Consider the following 19,116-nt stretch of genomic DNA (forward strand, 5'->3'; position numbering starts at 1 on the left):
AAAGGAAACTTTATACCACTGAAGGAACCCTCATGAAGCCCAGTGGAGAAAAATGTCATGCCTCTGACAACCTGAAACAATGGAACATAGATAGCTACCCTAGTGCAATGCTGGCCACATGCCAATAAGTTGCTTACTTGAGAGGGCTTATTGGCATGTGACCAATGGTTCACTGGGGCTCTCCCTAGCTTGATTTTTCTCTGAAAAAGAGAGCGATCAGTTTGAATATATGAAAATTATAGTCTTGAAATGACCCACGCTCTGCACCACAGTCAGCGGGAGACCTTTGACTTGATTAGCACTTAAAGAATATTAAGAGAAGCTTTTTTAAATACTTAAATTGCCACTTGGCATCTTGCTTGATGTAACTTGAGTGTCAACAGCAGTAAGAATGTCAGCTAATGCTGCCTCTGAAGTACAGCTGACACATTAGCAAAGTTCACTAGTGGTGGAGAGGAAGTTACTGGAGAAGCTCTAAATTGCAGATTAACCATAGAAAGTCAGCAGTGCTTTCCAGGAGAGGCCAAAGGAGGCCAGCTGCCATGGAGGGATCACCACCCCACCTGCTGCAGCTTTAGAGGAACTCATGTCTGCTCCACTCCAGGAAAAGATTTCAGCAGTGCCTACCCAGAGAACAGATGGGTACTCGTGTCCTCTCTGCAGCCCCTTGAAGCTGCTGCAAGGAATGGAAAAGAGATTTCAGCAGGCCGTTCAGCTTAATTTCTGGACAGAGTTTACTTGCAGAGGGAACACTTCTCTTACACACACTGAAAGATAGTGGCAGCCTGCCTGCGTCTAGTGATCTGCTGAAATGCTGATTTTACACAGGTAACTCCCACACATGTCAACAGTAGTTGATTTAGGCAGTTAAGCCTTACAATCAATCTAGGATTTCATTTCCTTATCATTATCCTGGTGACTGAGAGAAGCCTCAGCTATCTGTACTGATACACACATGCTTCCCTCCCTCACCATCCCTGCGACAAATGTCCCACCCCTTCCCAGCTGCCAAATCTAAGAAGAGTAGTGACTTGGCGCTTGCAGAAATCCAATTCTCCAACTGCCTGTTTACCTCAAGCTTCCCTCTTGTTGCTGAGGCCTTTCTGTAGTACTCAAGGGAAGCACTGTCATCTGCATAACCCTCCCACAAACCCTGGATAAAGTTGTCCATCTGCCTACTCCCAGCTGCTGTTTACTTCTTATCCCCAACAAGGACATATGCCCCAACTGGCCATTGCTCCCCTATGCACACTTCCAGCTCATAGAGTGCTTTCCTACTCCAGACATGAGAACTGATCTGCTTTTAGCTGTCAGCATTTCTGCAAACACCACTTGTCCTGTCACCAGCCTCTGGCATGCTGGCTTTCCTGGGCTCAGGCAGTGGGGGACAACAAAGCATTTCTAGTATTTTGAATTGTTAAAGCCATTTCTAAAGACCAAGTTTTCAGTGCTGAGAAAAAATGAGTCCCTAATGCAGGTAAGCTGTGGCTAAAATAATATGATGATGCAGCTGAAGTCATTTTACAAAGGTGGGAATTCAAAAGCAGTGATTCTGAGACACCACAGCATTCATCTGCAAAAAGCAAAATCTTTACAATAAAAACTTGCCAGTAAGAGTCTTTACCCCCTTTTTATATTGGTCAAGGCCCCATTGTAGACATAGGGGTATTGGCATAAAAGACGTTTTACCAGTATAGCCTGGGGAAACAGCATAAGCTGTACTGACAAAAGAACTCTTGTCACCATGGGTGACTGGGGCCTCCTGAGTCTGGCGAGGCACCTGCAGATGCCAATGGTGGCATTGGCGGTGGGGGTTGAGCTGGCGAACACCTGCAGGTGCCGCTGGTGGCAGGGACAGCCCTGTCAGGGGGGGCACGTTGAGCACCTGTTGACACTGCCAGCAGTGTTGGCAGCAGGGACAGCCCTGTCAGGCCCTCCCCATGCCTCCTGTACCAGTCGCCTATGCTTGCCACTATAAACTGCATCTCCACTATTCCTACAACACCACAATCTTTCTAGTGCAGACTAGGCTTACAAACTATTTGCGATTTGGAGTCTCTCAGGTCTGTTTAACTTCACTGTGACCAGGGGCCATGTTCCCCTGGGCTGCAAGTATGCTGTGCGGGAGGGCCCCTGAGAGTCCTCTCTGCCCCTGTGTGGGCAGCACTGGGAGCGCCTGGCCTCTTCCTGGGCACTCCCCAATGCACAGTAGTGGGAGAGGTGACTGCAGGGCCCCATGAGCCACCAGCTGGTCTACCCAATTGCCTCAGTGGATTAGACATTATGTACCTCATTTTTAAAACCTACATTTAAAAAAAAACAAACCCTTGTGGGGGAAACCCATTGCTTACTTCATGCTTCCCCATCCCTTGGCTGCTAACTGTGGAATAGGCTTCAGTCAGTCTTCCCTTCAGACTGCTTTAGGAGAACAAGCTATGATATTACAGTGGAGGGGAATGCTTGGCAGACAGGCAGATTAAATGCTCATGACAGGGGTGGGCAATTATTTGGGCCCAAGAGCTACGTAGGCAGTTTTGGTGAGCTGTCACAGGCTGGGTCAGCACCTACCCCCCAACAACTCACCAGAACTCCCTAAGCGGCACTGTTCTGGTATGTGCTGCCCTGGGTGGATGGGACGGGGCTGTGGGTATGCAGGGAGCAGCATCCAGAAGGAAGATGGGCAGGTGGGGCCAGGATTGTGGGGCCATGACAGCATGGGGCGGTGGCCCAGGACAGAGCCACAACCTGCTCCCTGCAGGTGATGAGCACCAGTTCCACAGGGGAGTGCAAGGAGCAGATTGCGGCTCTGCCCTGAGCTTCAGCCCTGTGCTGTCATTGCCCCGCTATCCCAGGGTCTCCATGGAGACTGGCCCAGGACCTGCATAGGCAGGGCACGCTCAGCTGGGCAAATGGGACAGGACTGCGGGTAGACGGCAAGCAGCGTCCACGAGCAGGATGGATGGGCAGGGCCAGGTTTGGGGCTGGGATTGGAATCACAGAGCTGTGACAGTGTGGGGCCAGGGCCTGGGGCAGAGCTGCGATCTGCTCCCCACATGCACCTGCCTGTGCAACCGGTGCCCATTGCAGGGATGTGTGGGCAGTGGATCATGGCTCTGCCCCAGGCCCCAGCCCCATGATCCTCATCCCAGCCCTGGTCCTGCCACCACCCACCCGTTCCAGTCCTGGAGGCTGCTCCCTGCCTGCCCACGGTCCCATCCCATCTGCCCAGTCAAGTGTGCCCTGCCTGTGTGGGTACATGCCTGCCCACTCTGTCCAGTGCCCCTGGCAGTGGATGTAGAGTAGATGGACCAGGGTGCCTGGGCAGTCGGTCTGGGGGTGGCGACACCAGCAGCAGCTGGAAGGAGCCGCTGCTGCAGGTGTGCCGGGAAGCAAGCCTAGCTGTCATGTCACCTCAGCCCTGCTGTGCACCCGGGGCTGGCAGGTAGGGGTGCACTGATAGATTTTTGGGGCCAATACAGATAGCCAATATTTAAGGAGGCATATTGGCTGATACCAATCTGATTTCCAATACAGCTGGCTCCAGCTGGTAAGTCCAGTGTGGTGGAAGGGGAGTGGGGAGGGAAGGAGCGCAGGTGGGGCAGATAAACAACCCCCACAGTGAGGGAGGGGGCAAGGGCTGGCGCTGCCCAGGCGGGGCGGTGGAAGGAGTGGGGCTGGAGCAGTGGCTTGTTGGGGGAGGCGGCTCCCACAACTGCTCACAACCCTGGGAGGAGGTAGGCGATGCTGGGAGAATGCTGCATCCACCCCAAATTTTGCCACTGCTCCACTCCCAGTCCTGCCACTGCCAGCTGCAGCTCCGACTCAACGCCCTGCCTCCACCCATATGCCGGGAAGAGGAGGGGCTGCGTAGGGCAGATGGTGGCGGCAGTGCTGGGAGTGGAGTGGCAGTGAAATCTGACATGGATGCAGCATCCTCCCAGTGCCGCCGGCACCCGCTCCAAGCCCAGCCCCTACCGAGAAGAGCCCCATGTAGCCCCTGCTTCAGCTTGCCCTGTGCAGATCCAGGGGGGACAATGCCCCTCACCCCACACCCTCCCAGGGTGCAAGCAGCAGCAGGAGCTGCCTTCGTGCGCCCCCCCCATACAGCCAGTTTTTGTTATATTAGTACCGATCCAATATTGGACCGATGTATCATAGATTTCATAGACATTAGGGCTGGAAGGGACCTTGGAAGGTCATCGAGTCCAGCCCCCGCCCAAAGGGCAGGAAGTCAATTGGGGTCATAGGATCCCAGCAAGATAAGCAACTAATTTACTCTTGGAGGTGTTCACTGTAGGTGCTTAAACCACCTCCGATGGCAGGCTATTCCAGACCTTGGGGGCTCGGACAGTAAAGAAATTCTTCCTTATGTCCAGCCTGAAATGGTCTTGTAGTAGTTTATAACCATTCGACCTCGCCATCCCTTGGGGTGCTCTGGTGAACAAACATTCCCCCAGATACTGGTGGTCACCCCTGATAAACTTATAGGTGGCCATCAGATCACTGCTGAGCCTGCGCTTTTCCAGGCTAAAGAGCCTCATAGCTCTCAGCCTGTCGTCGTAAGGTCTGTTTTCCTGACCTCTGATCATGCATGTGGCTCTTCTCTGTACTCTCTCGAGCTTCTCCACATCCTTTTTGAATTGTGGAGCCCAAAACTGGACACAGTACTCCAGCGGCGGCCTCACCAAGGCCAAGCACAAGGGGAGAATGACGTCCCAGGATTTGCTTGAGAAGCATCTATGGATGCAAGCCAGCGTTTTGGTCACTTTATTAGCTGCAGCATCGCATTGCAGGTTCATGTTCATCTTGTGGTCAATGATGACCCCCAAGACTCTTTCTTTAGTACTAGCCAGCGTAGCAGTGCTGAGCCTATAAGGATGCTGCAAGTTTTTCCTCCCAAGGTGGAGAACCTTGCATTTTTGTGTTAAATACCATCAGGTTCTTGCCCACCCATTTGCTGAGCCTGTCCAGGTCAGCCTGGATCGCCCTTGTGTCTTCAGGTGTGGATACTTTGCCCCAAAGTTTGGTGTCATCGGCAAACTTGGCCAGTCTGCTTCTGACTCCAATGTCCACATCATTAATGAAGACGTTGAACAATATGGGTCCAAGGACAGAGCTTTGGGGGACCCCACTGGTTACAGGGCACCATGATGAGTGACTTCCATCAATTACCACCCTCTGAGTCCGACCACGGAGCCAATTTCCCAGCAAGCGGATCACAGAGGACCCAAGGCCACAATTGGCCAGTTTCGCCAAGAGGTGATCATGGGATAGCAGATTGAAGGCTTTTTTGAAGACACGATATTTAACATCAATCTTTTCTCCCTTGTCCAGGTGATAGGTCACCTGGTCGTAAAAGGAAATGAGATTGGTCAAGCAAGACCTACCCGCAACAAACGCGTGCTGGCTATCCCTCAGGATGTTGGTGTCGGCCAGTCCAGTAAAGATGGCCTCTTTAATAAACTTTTCCAAGATCTTCCCTGGGATAGAAGTCAGGCTGATGGGCCTATAGTTTGCCGGATCCACTTTCCTCCCATTCTTGAAGATAGGCACCACATTGGCCTTCTTCCAGTCTTTGGGCACTACACCAGAGCGCCAGGAGTTTTCAAAGATCCATGCCAGTGGCTGGGCTGTGATGCTCGCCAGCTCCTGGAGTACCCTGAGGTGTAGATTGTCAGGGCCAGCTGACTCAGTGCACCTCTACTGGCAGGACCAGCCGCACATGTCATAGTCTAGGCTGCCCCCTGAGCCTGGGCTGGGAGGGGCCGAGGCACCCATTGTAGCCTGGATAAAATTCCTTGGCAGGCCAGATCTGGTTCCCAGGATGTATTTTGCCCAGCCCTGCCTTAGTTGCTAATTGTGGAAGAGGCCTCAGTCAGTCTTTCCTTCAGACTGCTTCTTGGGAACAGGCTGATATTACAGAGGAGGGGAAGGTTCAGGACAGAGGCAGAAGAAATTATAGCCAGCACGGGTTTGTTATAGCCAGCACGGGTTTGTATAGCCAGCACGGGTTTGGTATAGCCAGCACGGGTTTGTTGCGGGTAGGTCTTGCTTGACCAATCTCATTTCCTTCTACGACCAGGTGACCTATCACCTGGACAAGGGAGATGAGATTGATGTCATATATCTTGACTTCAAAAAAGCCTTTGATCTGGTGTCCCATGATCGTCTCTTGGAGAAACTGGCCAGTCGTCGCCTTGGGTCCCCCACGATCCACTGGCTGGAAAATTGGCTCCGGGGTTGGACCCAGAGGGTAGTAATTGATGGAAGTCACTCATCGTGGTGTCCTGTGACCAGTGGGGTCCCCCAGGGCTCTGTCCTTGGACCCATACTGTTCAACATCTTCATTAATGATGTGGACACTGGAGTCAGAAGCGGACTGGCCAAGTTCGCCGATGACACCAAACTTTGGGGCAAAGCATCCACACCAGAAGACAGGCGGATGATCCAGGCTGACCTGGACAGGCTCAGCAAGTGGGCGGATGAGAATCTGATGGTGTTCAACGCCGATAAATGCAAGGTTCTCCACCTTGGGAAAAAAAACCCGCAGCATCCTTATAGGCTCGGCAGTGCTATGTTGGTTAGCACTATGGAAGAAAGAGACTTGGGGGTCATCATTGACCACAAGATGAACATGAGCCTGCAATGCGATGCTGCGGCTAGTAAAGTGACCAAAACGCTGGCTTGCATCCATAGATGCTTCTCAAGCAAATCCCGGGACGTCATTCTCCCCCTGTACTCAGCCTTAGTGAGGCCGCAGCTGGAGTACTGCGTCCAGTTTTGGGCCCCCCAATTCAAAAAGGATGTGGAGAAGCTTGAGAGAGTCCAGATAAGAGCCACGCGCATGATCAGAGGTCAGGGAAGCAGACCCTACGATGACAGGCTGAGAGCCCTGGGGCTCTTTAGCCTGGAAAAGCGCAGGCTCAGGGGTGATCTGATGGCCACCTACAAGTTTATCAGGGGTGACCACCAGTATCTAGGGGAACGTTTGTTCACCAGAGCGCCCCAAGGGATGACGAGGACGAATGGTTACAAACTACTACAAGATCGTTTCAGGCTGGACATAAGGAAGAATTTCTTTACTGTCCGAGCCCCCAAGGTCTGGAACAGCCTGCCACTGGAGGTTGTTCAAGCGCCTTCATTGAACACCTTCAAGATGAAACTGGATGCTTATCTTGCTGGGATCCTATGACCCCAGCTGACGTCCTGCCCTTTGGGCGGGGGCTGGACTCGATGATCTTCCGAGGTCCCTTCCAGCCCTAATGTCTATGAAATCTATGAAATCTATGAAATGCTACCCTCAACACTGCTTTGGAGAGGATGGACTTTTGTTTTCAGGAAGCAAAAATTCTGGGTGAAAGTCAATAAAGTGAGATGGAACCCACAGGTGAAGGCCTGGTGACAGTCCACAAAGCAAGTGTTGATTTGGCTATCAGCCTCAAGACCAATACTGCTTCCAGCTGGGATAGTGGGAGGTGTGGGGATGAAAGGCAGTTCTTTAATGAGTACTGTTGAGGGTTCTTTTTGGCTAAACACTATGTAAAAATTCTTGCAGGATCCATTCAAAACAGCAAGAATATTTACCTGCGAGTAATAACTGAAAAAACCCCACAACTCCAACCTTCTCTGAAACTGTTGTGTTTACTTCTTGTATTTTTAGGAGGCATTCATTTTCAGCAGAAATTACCCTTTTATGGGCTTGCTGCCAATGCAAAATCAAACTGCTACAAGTCACAAGGATTCCCATAGAATAAGTGAAATAAGAATATTTGCTTTTGCTGTGAACCATTATAATTAAAGCCATATTTTACAAGCAGTCAGGCATTCACTTAACATTTTTAAGCCAATGTGCTGGGTCCAAAAGAACAATCCCAGAGGGGAAGAAGTCTCCTATTAAAAAAGAATTACAAAAGGCATATATGTGCAGGTGCTTAGGCATTGCAAGATTCTTGTGAAAGAGGAAAAAGCCAGGAGAAAAAAAAAGTCATTATTCTTAACTTCTTATATAAAAGGCAACAACTGTCATGGGGCATGCACACCCTACTCATTTCACACAAACCTGTGAGATAAAACCTCATCTCATGGGAAAAAAATCAGGTCTGAGAAAGTTCTGAGGTTCTACTCTCACCCTTATTTCTGCCTTTCTTACAAACAACTTCAGCAATAAATACAGATTAAATCTACCTTCGACAAATCCCATGGCTTTTGCACAAAAGTCAAAGGATAATCTAAACAGTGTTTAGTGAATAATACTTAAAATTAAAAACTAAAAGTAATTTGGGAGCAGCAACCTAAGATCTGTTCTTAGATATGCTAGGCATTTCTCTCACTGTTTGATGCACTTAACTGCATTGTTGACCAATGTTGTTTTCTGGCACTGTTACGTTCTACATAATACCCTAGGTTTGTTGGATGCAGAATATAGCATAGAAGCAAAGCAATACACAGAGATAATTAACTTTGTCATTTTCCTGAGAGATAAATATCACGGAGGCAAAAGCACTGGCAAGATAAAAGATACAGTAGGCTTCAATTTCCATTAAGGTGATTAGAGAAACCTCAGTTAACAGTCTTTGTTTCTTTCTAATTCAGTGTAGCGATGAGTCTGTTGTCATCTAGGAGATATCTGCATGATGAACATTCATCTGCAGAACACCTGACTTGATGGCATGACATATTGCCAGAGCAGCACAGGTAGACGCATGGCCCCATCAGCATGCTGTAATCCAGCTTCTTCCACTACCTGTGGTTATTGTTTAGGCATGGTGAAGTCCCAAGCTGTGTCCTGAGCGCATTTCCACATTGCCCTCACGAGTCGTGTAAATCCCATGTCTTTGGGCTTCTCTAAGCCTCTCATAAGTCGCTGCTTCATAATGGCAACAAACTCCTTGTTACTCAACTCTCCATTTCCTAAGAGAAGAAAAAGAAAAAAATTATTAAGAGTACAAAAATAAGAAGCCTAGAAATATTTGGAGCCAAAAGCTTGATTTCCTTCAAAGAAAGGTATCAAAGTGGCTCATGTTTTGCTTCAGTCTCCTGAAAGATCAAATGTTGGCAATGTACAAACTTCGTTGTATTTGTAGCTAAAACTTTTAACTAAATGGACATTTCAGAGCTGCTTGCTGGCAGCCATTGTATTTCTGGTGTCATAATAGCATTTATTTCCAACATGATGGTGAGTGCCAGGAGAGGGCTCTGACACTGTATTTTAAATTAATTTCGTATGTAATTTGGAGTTTATAAATTATGAGCTATGTTTTTCCTTACAGTAACCTCTCAGGACGACACGATGAGCAAAATAGCAGATTTAAAAAAAAATATTCTCTCTCTTGCCAATTACAATGTCATATTCTTCCCAGGCAACCCCCAATTATTAACTGAAATAATTACTGGTTTTAAAAATGTTTACTTTGTGGTTTATTCTAATAAGAGGCTTAGAGATGCAACGTTCACCAACCAAATACATGACAGAAGGAGCTGTCATAGTTTCAATGACAGATTCAACAACTTTGTTTCCAAAGGTCTAAGTTTTTTCCATAACAACAACAGAAATCTTGCATTTAATTTGAGTGTGCAGGAAACTCAGATGGCAAAACCCCTGACACTGCAAAGTCACCTATCTGCGATCATTTATAATTCAGCAGAGTTTTCATATACCTATGCTAAGCAGCATACTACATCCAGCAACACATTACCAGGACCTTGAAATGTTTAAAATAGATACAATTCATCTACATGTCTACAGAACTAGCTGGAACTTGAATTTTCTGTTTCAGGAAAAAATTCAAAAGTTAACTGTTTGCTCCAGTTCAAACTGGAGTAAACAGTTGTTTCAAAACTTCATGTGAAACAAATTCCAAACAAAAATGCAGTTTTGAGACAAATGGTTTAGGAAAACAATAGCAGCTTTTACATGACCACTGCTAGCACTACAGATTGCCGGGAAATAATGTACAATAAAAAAATGAAAACCAGATAAAATAACAATTCTAACTTTGGAAAATGTTTTAATTTCAACATTATTTCTGATTTTTCCCCTCAGAGGAATTTGTCAAAATCAATATGATTTTGTGAAAAAAGAATAGTTTAGTCAAAACACCTTTTTCTAATGAAAAAAATCTGTTTGGACAGAAGTTTTCTGAACAGCTGTATTTGTTCAGTTCCAGTTGCTGTGTAAAGATATATATTGATTTCATTCATGATGCCATGTTATAGAGTTTGGATGAATTTAGCACAAAGAAATCGAGGGTCCTGTATGAAATCCAATCTTATCCTGCAGTTATATTTTTCATACAGGATTGACATTTGAGGTGTTAAAGGTGGAAAAGTTGCACAGATGAGAAATAAAATTTACAAAGATGGAAAAGTAGTTAAAGGAAAGACGCTAAAAAAAAGAATACTCAATGTTAGCTGTCTAGAATAAAATCAGAAGCATGAGTTTGAGTTGATTGTGAACATGGATATTTCTTGTGGAGGCTTCACTGAAGTAATTTAAAAATCAGATGCTTTTTAAATTTATATTTATATTATTTTATAAATATATGTATGCAAAGCCAAAAGTTGCCAAGTTTTATTTCAAAGTCAGTTTTCACAATAAATTATAGTGGCTTGGATTTATAATGAATATGCTAACAGACTCTGAAAGGATGGTTACAAACCTGAGTCAGACACACAACATGATGCACTGCCTTTGTTTCAATGAATTGGTTGGTATACAATCCCTGAAATCCCTGTCTAGCTTCCAGGTAATTTTGTAGGCCGATGTTTGTTTCCCCAGGACCTCTTGATAAAGAAAGAAAAAGGATTCTTGACAGGTCTATCCTTGGAGCTTATTCCCTTGTCCTTACCTATCATTTAAAAGGCAAGCTGTCTCATCCTAATTGTGTCTTCATTGTAGAGGCTTTTCCACACTTGCTCAGTACAAAAAACCAAGAAATACTCAAAGGACAGCAAAGATTGATGGCCATCCCGATTTAAAAAGCTCTAATCTAAATAATAATAATACCATTAAAGGTATTCAACAACCTTGCTTTGGTTCTCTTGATACACAGAGCAAACGGCCCCAGTAGCATTCCATCAGGGAAGCTATTACTCATTCGGATAGGTTTAAGAGGATTTTCAAACTGAGAGAAGTACGAAAATATAACTCATTCTGCAACTTCTTTACTTCATGGAAAAGTAACAAACTCCCTTCCCCCCACCACAGGATTGTTTCTAAAAATAGAGTCTTGACGCTATATTTATTTTTTGATCCTTGTGTATACTTGACACAATCTTTTTTTCCCCATTTGTAAGCCACTTCTTATTTCAGCATCATTAAACTTTAACGTCCATGTAATTTCACAGGAAAGCAAACCAAACTACTTCCAATAGGCTGCAACTGTAAACCTTATAAAACTGGGATAGTGTCCTTGCTTCTGCACTCCCTCGCTCACACCCAAGTCACCCGTTTACCATCCAAGCTTGCTGTCTTGTAAGAAACATCAGCAGCTATATTTATTCTTCAAACAACGAGCCAGTTAAATTCCATAATATTTTCCAGATCAAAACAGATAACATCTCTCTGGCAGGCACTAGGAACCACATTAGTTACATGTTTAATAAATTAGTATTTTTTGATCTGGGTGGGTTTTTTTGGACTGCTTTCAACTGCAAATGTGGGCAAAGAAATTCCAGTAAAGTATCAGGGGGAAAATGAAATTTCTTACAGCACTGCAAATTTTTGATACCTATCTAGAAATGTCTGCATATATGGGCCAAGTGAAAAATAGAGATCTGTGTTTATTTTTTTTGCTGCAATCCTATATTTGCAGAGAGGTTTCCCTGAGTGTAGGAGTATTTTCCCCACAAGGTATGACATCAAAATATTTCTCAGATTTTCCTGGGAATATCCAAATTGAGTAGGTTTGGATACATGCCAATTCACTCTAATCTCAAATCCTAACGTGGTTTTAGGACTGAATCAGAAATATGTTTAACCACTGAAAAGAAGCAATTCAAATTTCCTTCAAAAGTAAAAAATGTGTGAAGAAGCTGAAGTGAGGGGAAGGAGAAGGAAGGGGTTGCAAATGATACAGTAATTTCAAAGATGGACATTTTGTTCATTGACTGTTCTTCCAGGTCCTAATCTTGAGCTGCATTGTAGCCATCATCCTAGACAGCTGAAAACTCTTTTTTAAATCCTGTATTTTTTTTTATTAAAAAACCTGAGACTGTGACATGATGAGTTTGCTACCTTGAAGTGCTTCTAGCCTCTGCATAAACAGGCTTTTGGGATTAACTTTCAGGATTCCTGTATAGCAATGCATATTCCTGTCATTAATTAGCTAATGTTTGTATAGAGCTTTGACAATGCAAATGCTAAATATTTTTATTACCAACACTAGACCATAATTGCTAGTTTTGTTAAATGACTATTGTTTCTGCAAAAAGAAGGTAAGCTGCTTTTTCTCTGCAGAAAGCTGTCTATCCAGAAATCTGACATGCAAAAGTCTCTCACACAATAAACACTGCTGAACTAGATGTTTGAAAACCTTCAAGGAGCACTGTGCGCCATGAATGAAACCCTCTGGAAAGATGCATACATTTTACAGACCACACTGTGATGGAATGTGAAAGGAACAATGAATACTACCATAAAATGGATAATCATGCCAGGAGAGGCCAGCCTGGAGAGAAGAAATTAAAATCATAGCATCATGATTTTAAAATCACAACATCAACAAAACAACCCCCAAAATCCAGTTAGGCTAAGTGAAAAGAATCTCCAAATTTTAATCAATCATTTTGACTGCCTCTGGTTACCAATGCTACCTTTAGTATCTCTCTGCTTTATCAGGTGCAAAATGGTGATTATTATTCTGTTGCTGCTAAGTCTGTTGAACATAACCCAACATATGGCTTCTAAACATTCCTGAAATGAACACAGAGCTGTACATAGCTTGTTTCTTTGAGGGTTTTTTTAAATATTCATAAATTATGCAACATATTGGGAATACGAATAGGGGTGACAATAAATTAAAAAAGAAAATCACTTACCATCACAGTCGAAGAGAGCAAACACCACGTCACACACATGGTCGGAAAGCTCCACTTTTGCCACTGTCCTGGCTACCTGCTGCATAGTGACTGAAACAAAATAAGGACACAAAATTACCAGATTGCAGCAATCAGAATTCATCGTTGTTTTTTTTTGTCTCTTTCACAGGAAACATTCACAAAAAGCTACATTTCAAAGAGGATAGAAATGAAGTCTTCAACTCGTTCAATTCCCTCCTTGACATCAGATTCCTCCACAAAAGACCTTTGTTTCATTACCAGGCACTAGGGTTGATTACTGTATGGTTGCTGACAAGCATTCAAGTGTTATTTTGTTATTAGAATAAAAGCATTAACACACTTAACTCCCCCAAATTCCTGTTTCTTGTTTGCAAAGTCTACACAAGATGAACTGTGGATTTTTTTCAAGCTTTTTGCTCCTTAAAAATCAGATTAAAGTGTCTGGTGCTTACTTCAGTTCTGACATGTAATTATAGACTTCCCCTGCTTACTGACTCCCAAATGCAGGCATTATTGATAAGGTGGCTGTTTTTTCTGGTGTTGCAAAGATGACAGTCCAAAAATGATTTCACAGTGGATTCTGCACACTTAAAATAAATCATTCTTCCTACGAGGCATTTCAGAGCCAACACAAGCTCATAAGCAAAGCCCAATATCTGGGGAAATAACATCCTGCATCCTCTCTGAACAGGCTCTGCAGAGATTGCAAAATCTTATGTTTGCAATACACAGTAGTGATAATAAGAGGTACAGAGGACTGAGTATGTCTCAAGACTTGCAGCTGAGACCACAAGTAAGGATGCATTCTGTGATTTCATCAAGTCTGCAGCAGACAGTCATCCATGTCAAACTGTCACGTAGTTCATGGCTGCTTCCTGATTATAAAACTCAGTGGCTTAGCCCAGGGGTGACCAAGATTTGGCCTGAAGAGCCATGCCATCCAGACCACAGGGCTCACCATGGGTCCAGAAATTTGGCAGCATGGTGAGCTGTGGCAGTGTTAATTGTTGTGGTTCCCAGAGCTGCAGCAATTAACACTGCCACTGCTTGTCCTGCATCTAAGTTCCCAGACCCTCTGGGCTGAATCTGGAAGAGCCATGTCATCAGGCCTAAAGGCCTGCCCAGGGACTGGAAATCTGGGGGTGGGCAAAACAGCAGGTATCCCAGCTCTGGGAGTTACAGCAATGAATACTGCTGCTGCCAAATTCCAGTCCCATGGGCCAGGTGATGCTGCTCTACACTCTGGCTCCCATCTGCAGACTTTCCCCACACCAGTTGAGAAGGATACCACTGGACTAGCTAATACACATTCACATTGGTAAACCCCAATTCCCTCTATTCTCTGTTTTGGAGTTGATAATTATGTTGAAGAGGATGAAGTAGGAAGGCTTAAGGTCATGGTTCTTTGGTTTGTACTGAAATTATTCTGCTGGTTGTTTTGTTTTATAATCCTAATAAAATTGTAATGATATAAAGAAAGGTCCAGACTTGAGTTAGTAGCAATTGAAGCTAAGGAGGAAGAACACTTAAATTATTTTCTTCCATTTATATAAAAAATGATGGGTTTTACTACAATGTTAGTGTATTTTAGTTGGTCTTTATTTTATACAGAATCTCATGCTCTATAAACACATTTGTTATGGTTAGAGAAACTGAAAGCATGTTCTTATATTATGCTACCATTTTTTTATTATTTTGTTCGGGAAGTACCTTTAGCCACATTACTTGAATGTTTACTTTTTACTACAATAAAAGGTAATGAAATGCAGCCTACCATGCGTTTTGAGATATATGGATGGCAGTGTCAGAGACATGTGTCAATAATAATTTGCTTCTTTTATATAAAACAATAATTGTAAGTTCAGTGCATGATTGAGGTGGTCAAATCAGTAAGAAACTAGCATAACTGTCTCACTGGTGGCAGCTGCACCAGACAGAGTCTGATCTTATGTTACAATTGATTTGATAAAGTAGCAGGCAATACTGCACAGAGAGTCCAGCACCAAAGCACCAAAATGAAAGCTTCAGAGCAGGGCTTCCCAACCTTTTCCTCAGCATGACTCCATTTAAACATTGGAAATTTTTTGCGATCCCAAAATGATGCAAACAAAATCAACAAGGAATGATTCATCAAATTTCCACTTTCATGTCTTGCGTTCCTTTCATTTCTCATTCTCATCCTTCTCATTAGTTTTATTTCTAGAGCTCAAAGCAGAAACTTTTTGGAGAAAAGCATCCATGTTAGATTTCTCTGTCGTGTAAAACATGTTTCAGACAGCCGGTATCGATACACTGATTTTACGTCAGGTTCCCATAACATACGAGTGCCTTGCGTCAGAGCTGCAACTGTCTTGTGTGGACAAATAATTGCCATGCACAGGAGTTGCATACTTACAAACAGGAAACGTATTCATTATAATCAGTCAAGACTGTCGAGTGTCTTTGCAACCCCATTTTTTATTGTTGCAACCTCAAATGGGTTTGCAATCCCAAGGTTGGGAACCACTGCTTTAGAGACTCTCAAACTTGAGCTGTTTCTCATGCGACTATAGTCATTTGTTAATCCAAACAGCTAAAAACTTGTCCTTATATTTCTCCAAAAGGAGGCAGAGAAAGAGGAGACTTCAAGAAGGTTAAAATATGAAGAAAGAACATTTTGTTTTTTGGCAGGTGGGATTAACAGCGATTGTGACACGTATTCCATCAAAATGATTCAGTTTTTAATATGATGTCTAAAATAAGGCAGTCAAGCATTTGTACTGTTAGTAGTAAAGTGGAAAACAGTAAATGATCTCTTCCATTTGCAGTAACTCACTGAAAACCACTGTGAAATCACACAAAACTGAAACTACCCCTGAAGAGTGTGTGACAGCAGCAAACAGTGTTTATAATAATGCCGTATCAATTTAGTAGTAGGCTTCTGACAGAGAAAGAATTCACTCTGTACAACTTACTTCCAGGGAGCCCAGAAACATCATATTAAATTGAATGGCAGGGAATGTAGTTCAGACAAGGGAAGGAAAGGAGAGTGGAGCAGATCTTAGCAGAAGAATTCTTTCTGAAGTGCCTTTTTATAAACTTAATAATAATTATGATAGGAAAACAACTCACATTTTCACAGTTCTATGATCTGTGGTAGGCTTCTCAGGAAGACAAAAATCAAGTTTCCAACAGGCTAATTTTTAATGGTAAAATCAAAGCCTGGTGGGCAAGCAGGAAAAACAAGCAATTCTATGGAGATTAAGAAATAGGATCAACCTCAGAAGGAAAAGCAAACTGGCAGAAGACAGAACCATTGAGTGAATCCCACTGTCTTCATCCCCTCTGTGCCCCATTTCCTGTGTTCTCTTCTCATATACGTATCTTTCATAAATTATAAATATCGGAATTAATTATAAAAATGGCTGCTCACATTCAGTCTAACAAGATTTCTCAATTTAAAAAGCATTTGTAGTAAGAGTTGATGTGTTTCTGAGATTCTGATGAGATACTAGTAAATGCTTGTAGGTCCTTTTTACCTAGTTTCTCTTTCATTCCAAAATTCCACTCTCTCCATTTTTGTATCCATCTCTCATTAATATCCACTTACCCCTACACTAAGGATGACACCTGCTATGGCAGCAGACAGAAATACTGCATCATGGTAGGATTCACCGTGGTAAAAGCCCTGCAGTACCAACTATTATTTATCCCCTTTGATTCCAGTTCAGTGGTGCAAAGCTGACAAATGTCTTCCTTTGGGTTAATGATCTGGAGAATGGCTCCTGCTCATGGCAGTGAGAAGAGCCAACTTGTCATTCAACAGGATGGAGTTCCTGACCTGACCGCCAGTGCCAAAAAACAAAAAGCAGCCCTTGAAAATAAGTTTGTTATCCACCGACCCACCACACCACCATCAGCAGTTTTCAGAATGCTCATGTCTTGTTTCTGGGTGAGACTGCAAAACTGAATCTGAAAACACTTATGATAACACTGATGAAGCAATGACATAATAGGTAGACTATATTTAAGGAACACTGAGTTTGTATCTTACCATATAAAATATTTTCTCTTTCTTCTATTCTATTTAAGAGAAAACTAAAATTAGATAGCATGTATTAAAACTCTGGTGGCAGGCACACATTTTACTATAATTATTCCTTTCAAGTCTGTAGATTCCCCCCATATATATTACTACTATTGTTCTTTTCTAGAAATCACTCTATTGATCTATATTGCAGAAGTAACCTATATACAATATGGTATGGCTGGTGTCTCCAAGTCCTCTTTGGCCTTGGAGATCAGGATTTATATGGGGGTGGAAAGGCTTGAAAGAGGATTGATGCTTATGTAGTTGCTTTAGAAAGCTGGTTCAATTTTGTTAAATAGCTCTGAGTCAGTCCCTTGCCAACTGAACAGCAGGGAAACCTCATACGTAAATTACACCCACACCTAGCTGTATTATAAATTACACTGCAATCGCACACAGAAAAGGAAGCAGGGAGAGCCTGAATGCAAAGGAAAAACAAGAATACCTATTTATAAACCTTCAATGTTTTCAGCTACAAAATGATCAATGCAGGCACATGCATATGCATGCCTGCATGCACACACACACTCTTTTTGTGGTCCCTCTAACAGTTGTTTCTTTAAAACATAAGTTCAAAGACAAGGTATCCAAACTGCCGAACTGTAGTTTAAGCTAATGGGTCCAATATTTTGTCCTACAAAAAGCTCTCTGCAGCAATCTTTAAGATTTAACCTGCTCACACTAGCATCAAATATCCACGAATCATAATTAAATTACAGTGGCTGAGGTCATTTCCCCCCCTATTTTGAGAGACCCACGGACAATTAATTCCATATTTCCTGCAAAAAACCTTTAGGTCTCCAGTACTGTGCGGCTATCCAGGTTTCCCCTTCTGATGTAGTTCAACATGGACAAGTTCAACATCTGTTAGGTCAAAAGAGTAAGGAGGCAGATAAAGTTTCATTACTCCTTATATTCTGATCCTCCTGTAAACTGCCTCTGCAGAGCCTGAAACAGTATTGTTGATGACTGTGCTGCTGCCTAATGAATCTTGGACCCAGCTGACATGCAACAGATGGATGAGCACACCTCTGTATAATGTTGTTGATGATCCTCTATTCATAGTTAATCACCTGACACACTTGCTCCCTTCCTTAGTGGATAGCTTTTGTGGAGTCCAGGACCAGCGTTTCAGGTCACTGGCAAGCAGTTTAACAATTCCCAGATCAAGAAACTGCAGCCAGTATCAAAAGCCTTGCCTTGAGAATGCTTCTGATAATTTGATGTGCTTATAAGGGCTCTAAATTGTGTACAGATTAACAATTTACAAAGTAATCTCTCAAAAGACTTGGACGCAAAGGATGGGGAGAATTAATCTCCAGAGAAAACATATTTAAAATTGAATTCTCTGGATCACCTTGAGATACAAACTCTTTATACATATGCTGGCATTGCCTAGGGCAGTAGGTAACATGCTTTTGGAATGCATAACTGCAAACAGAGTTTACTAATTGGGAGGGGGGCAGGGAAGGCAAGGGTGAGGACAAACAACCACACATACAGGGCCGGATTAACCCTTCAGTGGGCCTGAGGCAAACAAACTTGTGGGCCCCAGGTGGGTCAAGACCCCTCTCCCCACCCCAGTGCTGTCACCCGCGGGGAGTGGGGTGTGGAGCACAGGTTAGTAAGCAGCTATCACTGGGGCAAGGCTGGTGAAAAGGAAGGGAAGGAAGGGAGGGAGACAGGGCCATTTGCGCTGCTGCCATGGAGGGAATGGCAGGGTCCCCCCTGCAGCTCAGGGCCCTAGGCATGTGCCTAGTTTGCCTATGTGTTAATCTGGCCCTACATACATATATACACACATGCATGTGCACACCCAAACTAACAAGTAGCAACAGGCAAAGAAGATAAATTCTGCTCTCTGACCCCTGTGCAGACCTTTTTATGCTGAGTTGCAGCTGAACACACTGTTGTAGGGATTTCCTAAGTGGTGGCTCTGGCTTTTGTAAAACAGTCACAGGTGCATCTTTCCCAAAGGTAGTAACAAA

At 43.8% G+C, this 19,116-nt stretch overlaps 1 protein-coding gene across 3 annotated transcripts in view; it reads right to left on the reverse strand.

Moving 5' to 3' along the window:
• Positions 1-7,622: 7,622 nt before the first annotated feature.
• The window catches only part of MICU1 (mitochondrial calcium uptake 1), a 239,657-nt gene continuing 228,163 nt past the window's right edge, over positions 7,623-19,116 (reverse strand). For 2 of the 3 annotated variants that reach the window (XM_006265068.3, XM_019484315.1), the window contains 2 exons: positions 13,039-13,128; positions 7,623-8,910 (listed from right to left, as the gene is read on the reverse strand). In XM_006265068.3, the coding sequence (XP_006265130.2) occupies positions 8,750-8,910; positions 13,039-13,128 (251 nt within the window). In that variant the 3' untranslated portion in view covers positions 7,623-8,749. Of the gene's footprint in view, positions 8,911-13,037; positions 13,129-19,116 lie in introns of those variants that run through there. The other variant, XR_002089378.2, reaches the window with a different exon arrangement.

The sequence above is a fragment of the Alligator mississippiensis genome, chromosome 6 (assembly GCF_030867095.1).
Source record: "Alligator mississippiensis isolate rAllMis1 chromosome 6, rAllMis1, whole genome shotgun sequence".
Lineage (NCBI taxonomy): Eukaryota > Metazoa > Chordata > Crocodylia > Alligatoridae > Alligator > Alligator mississippiensis.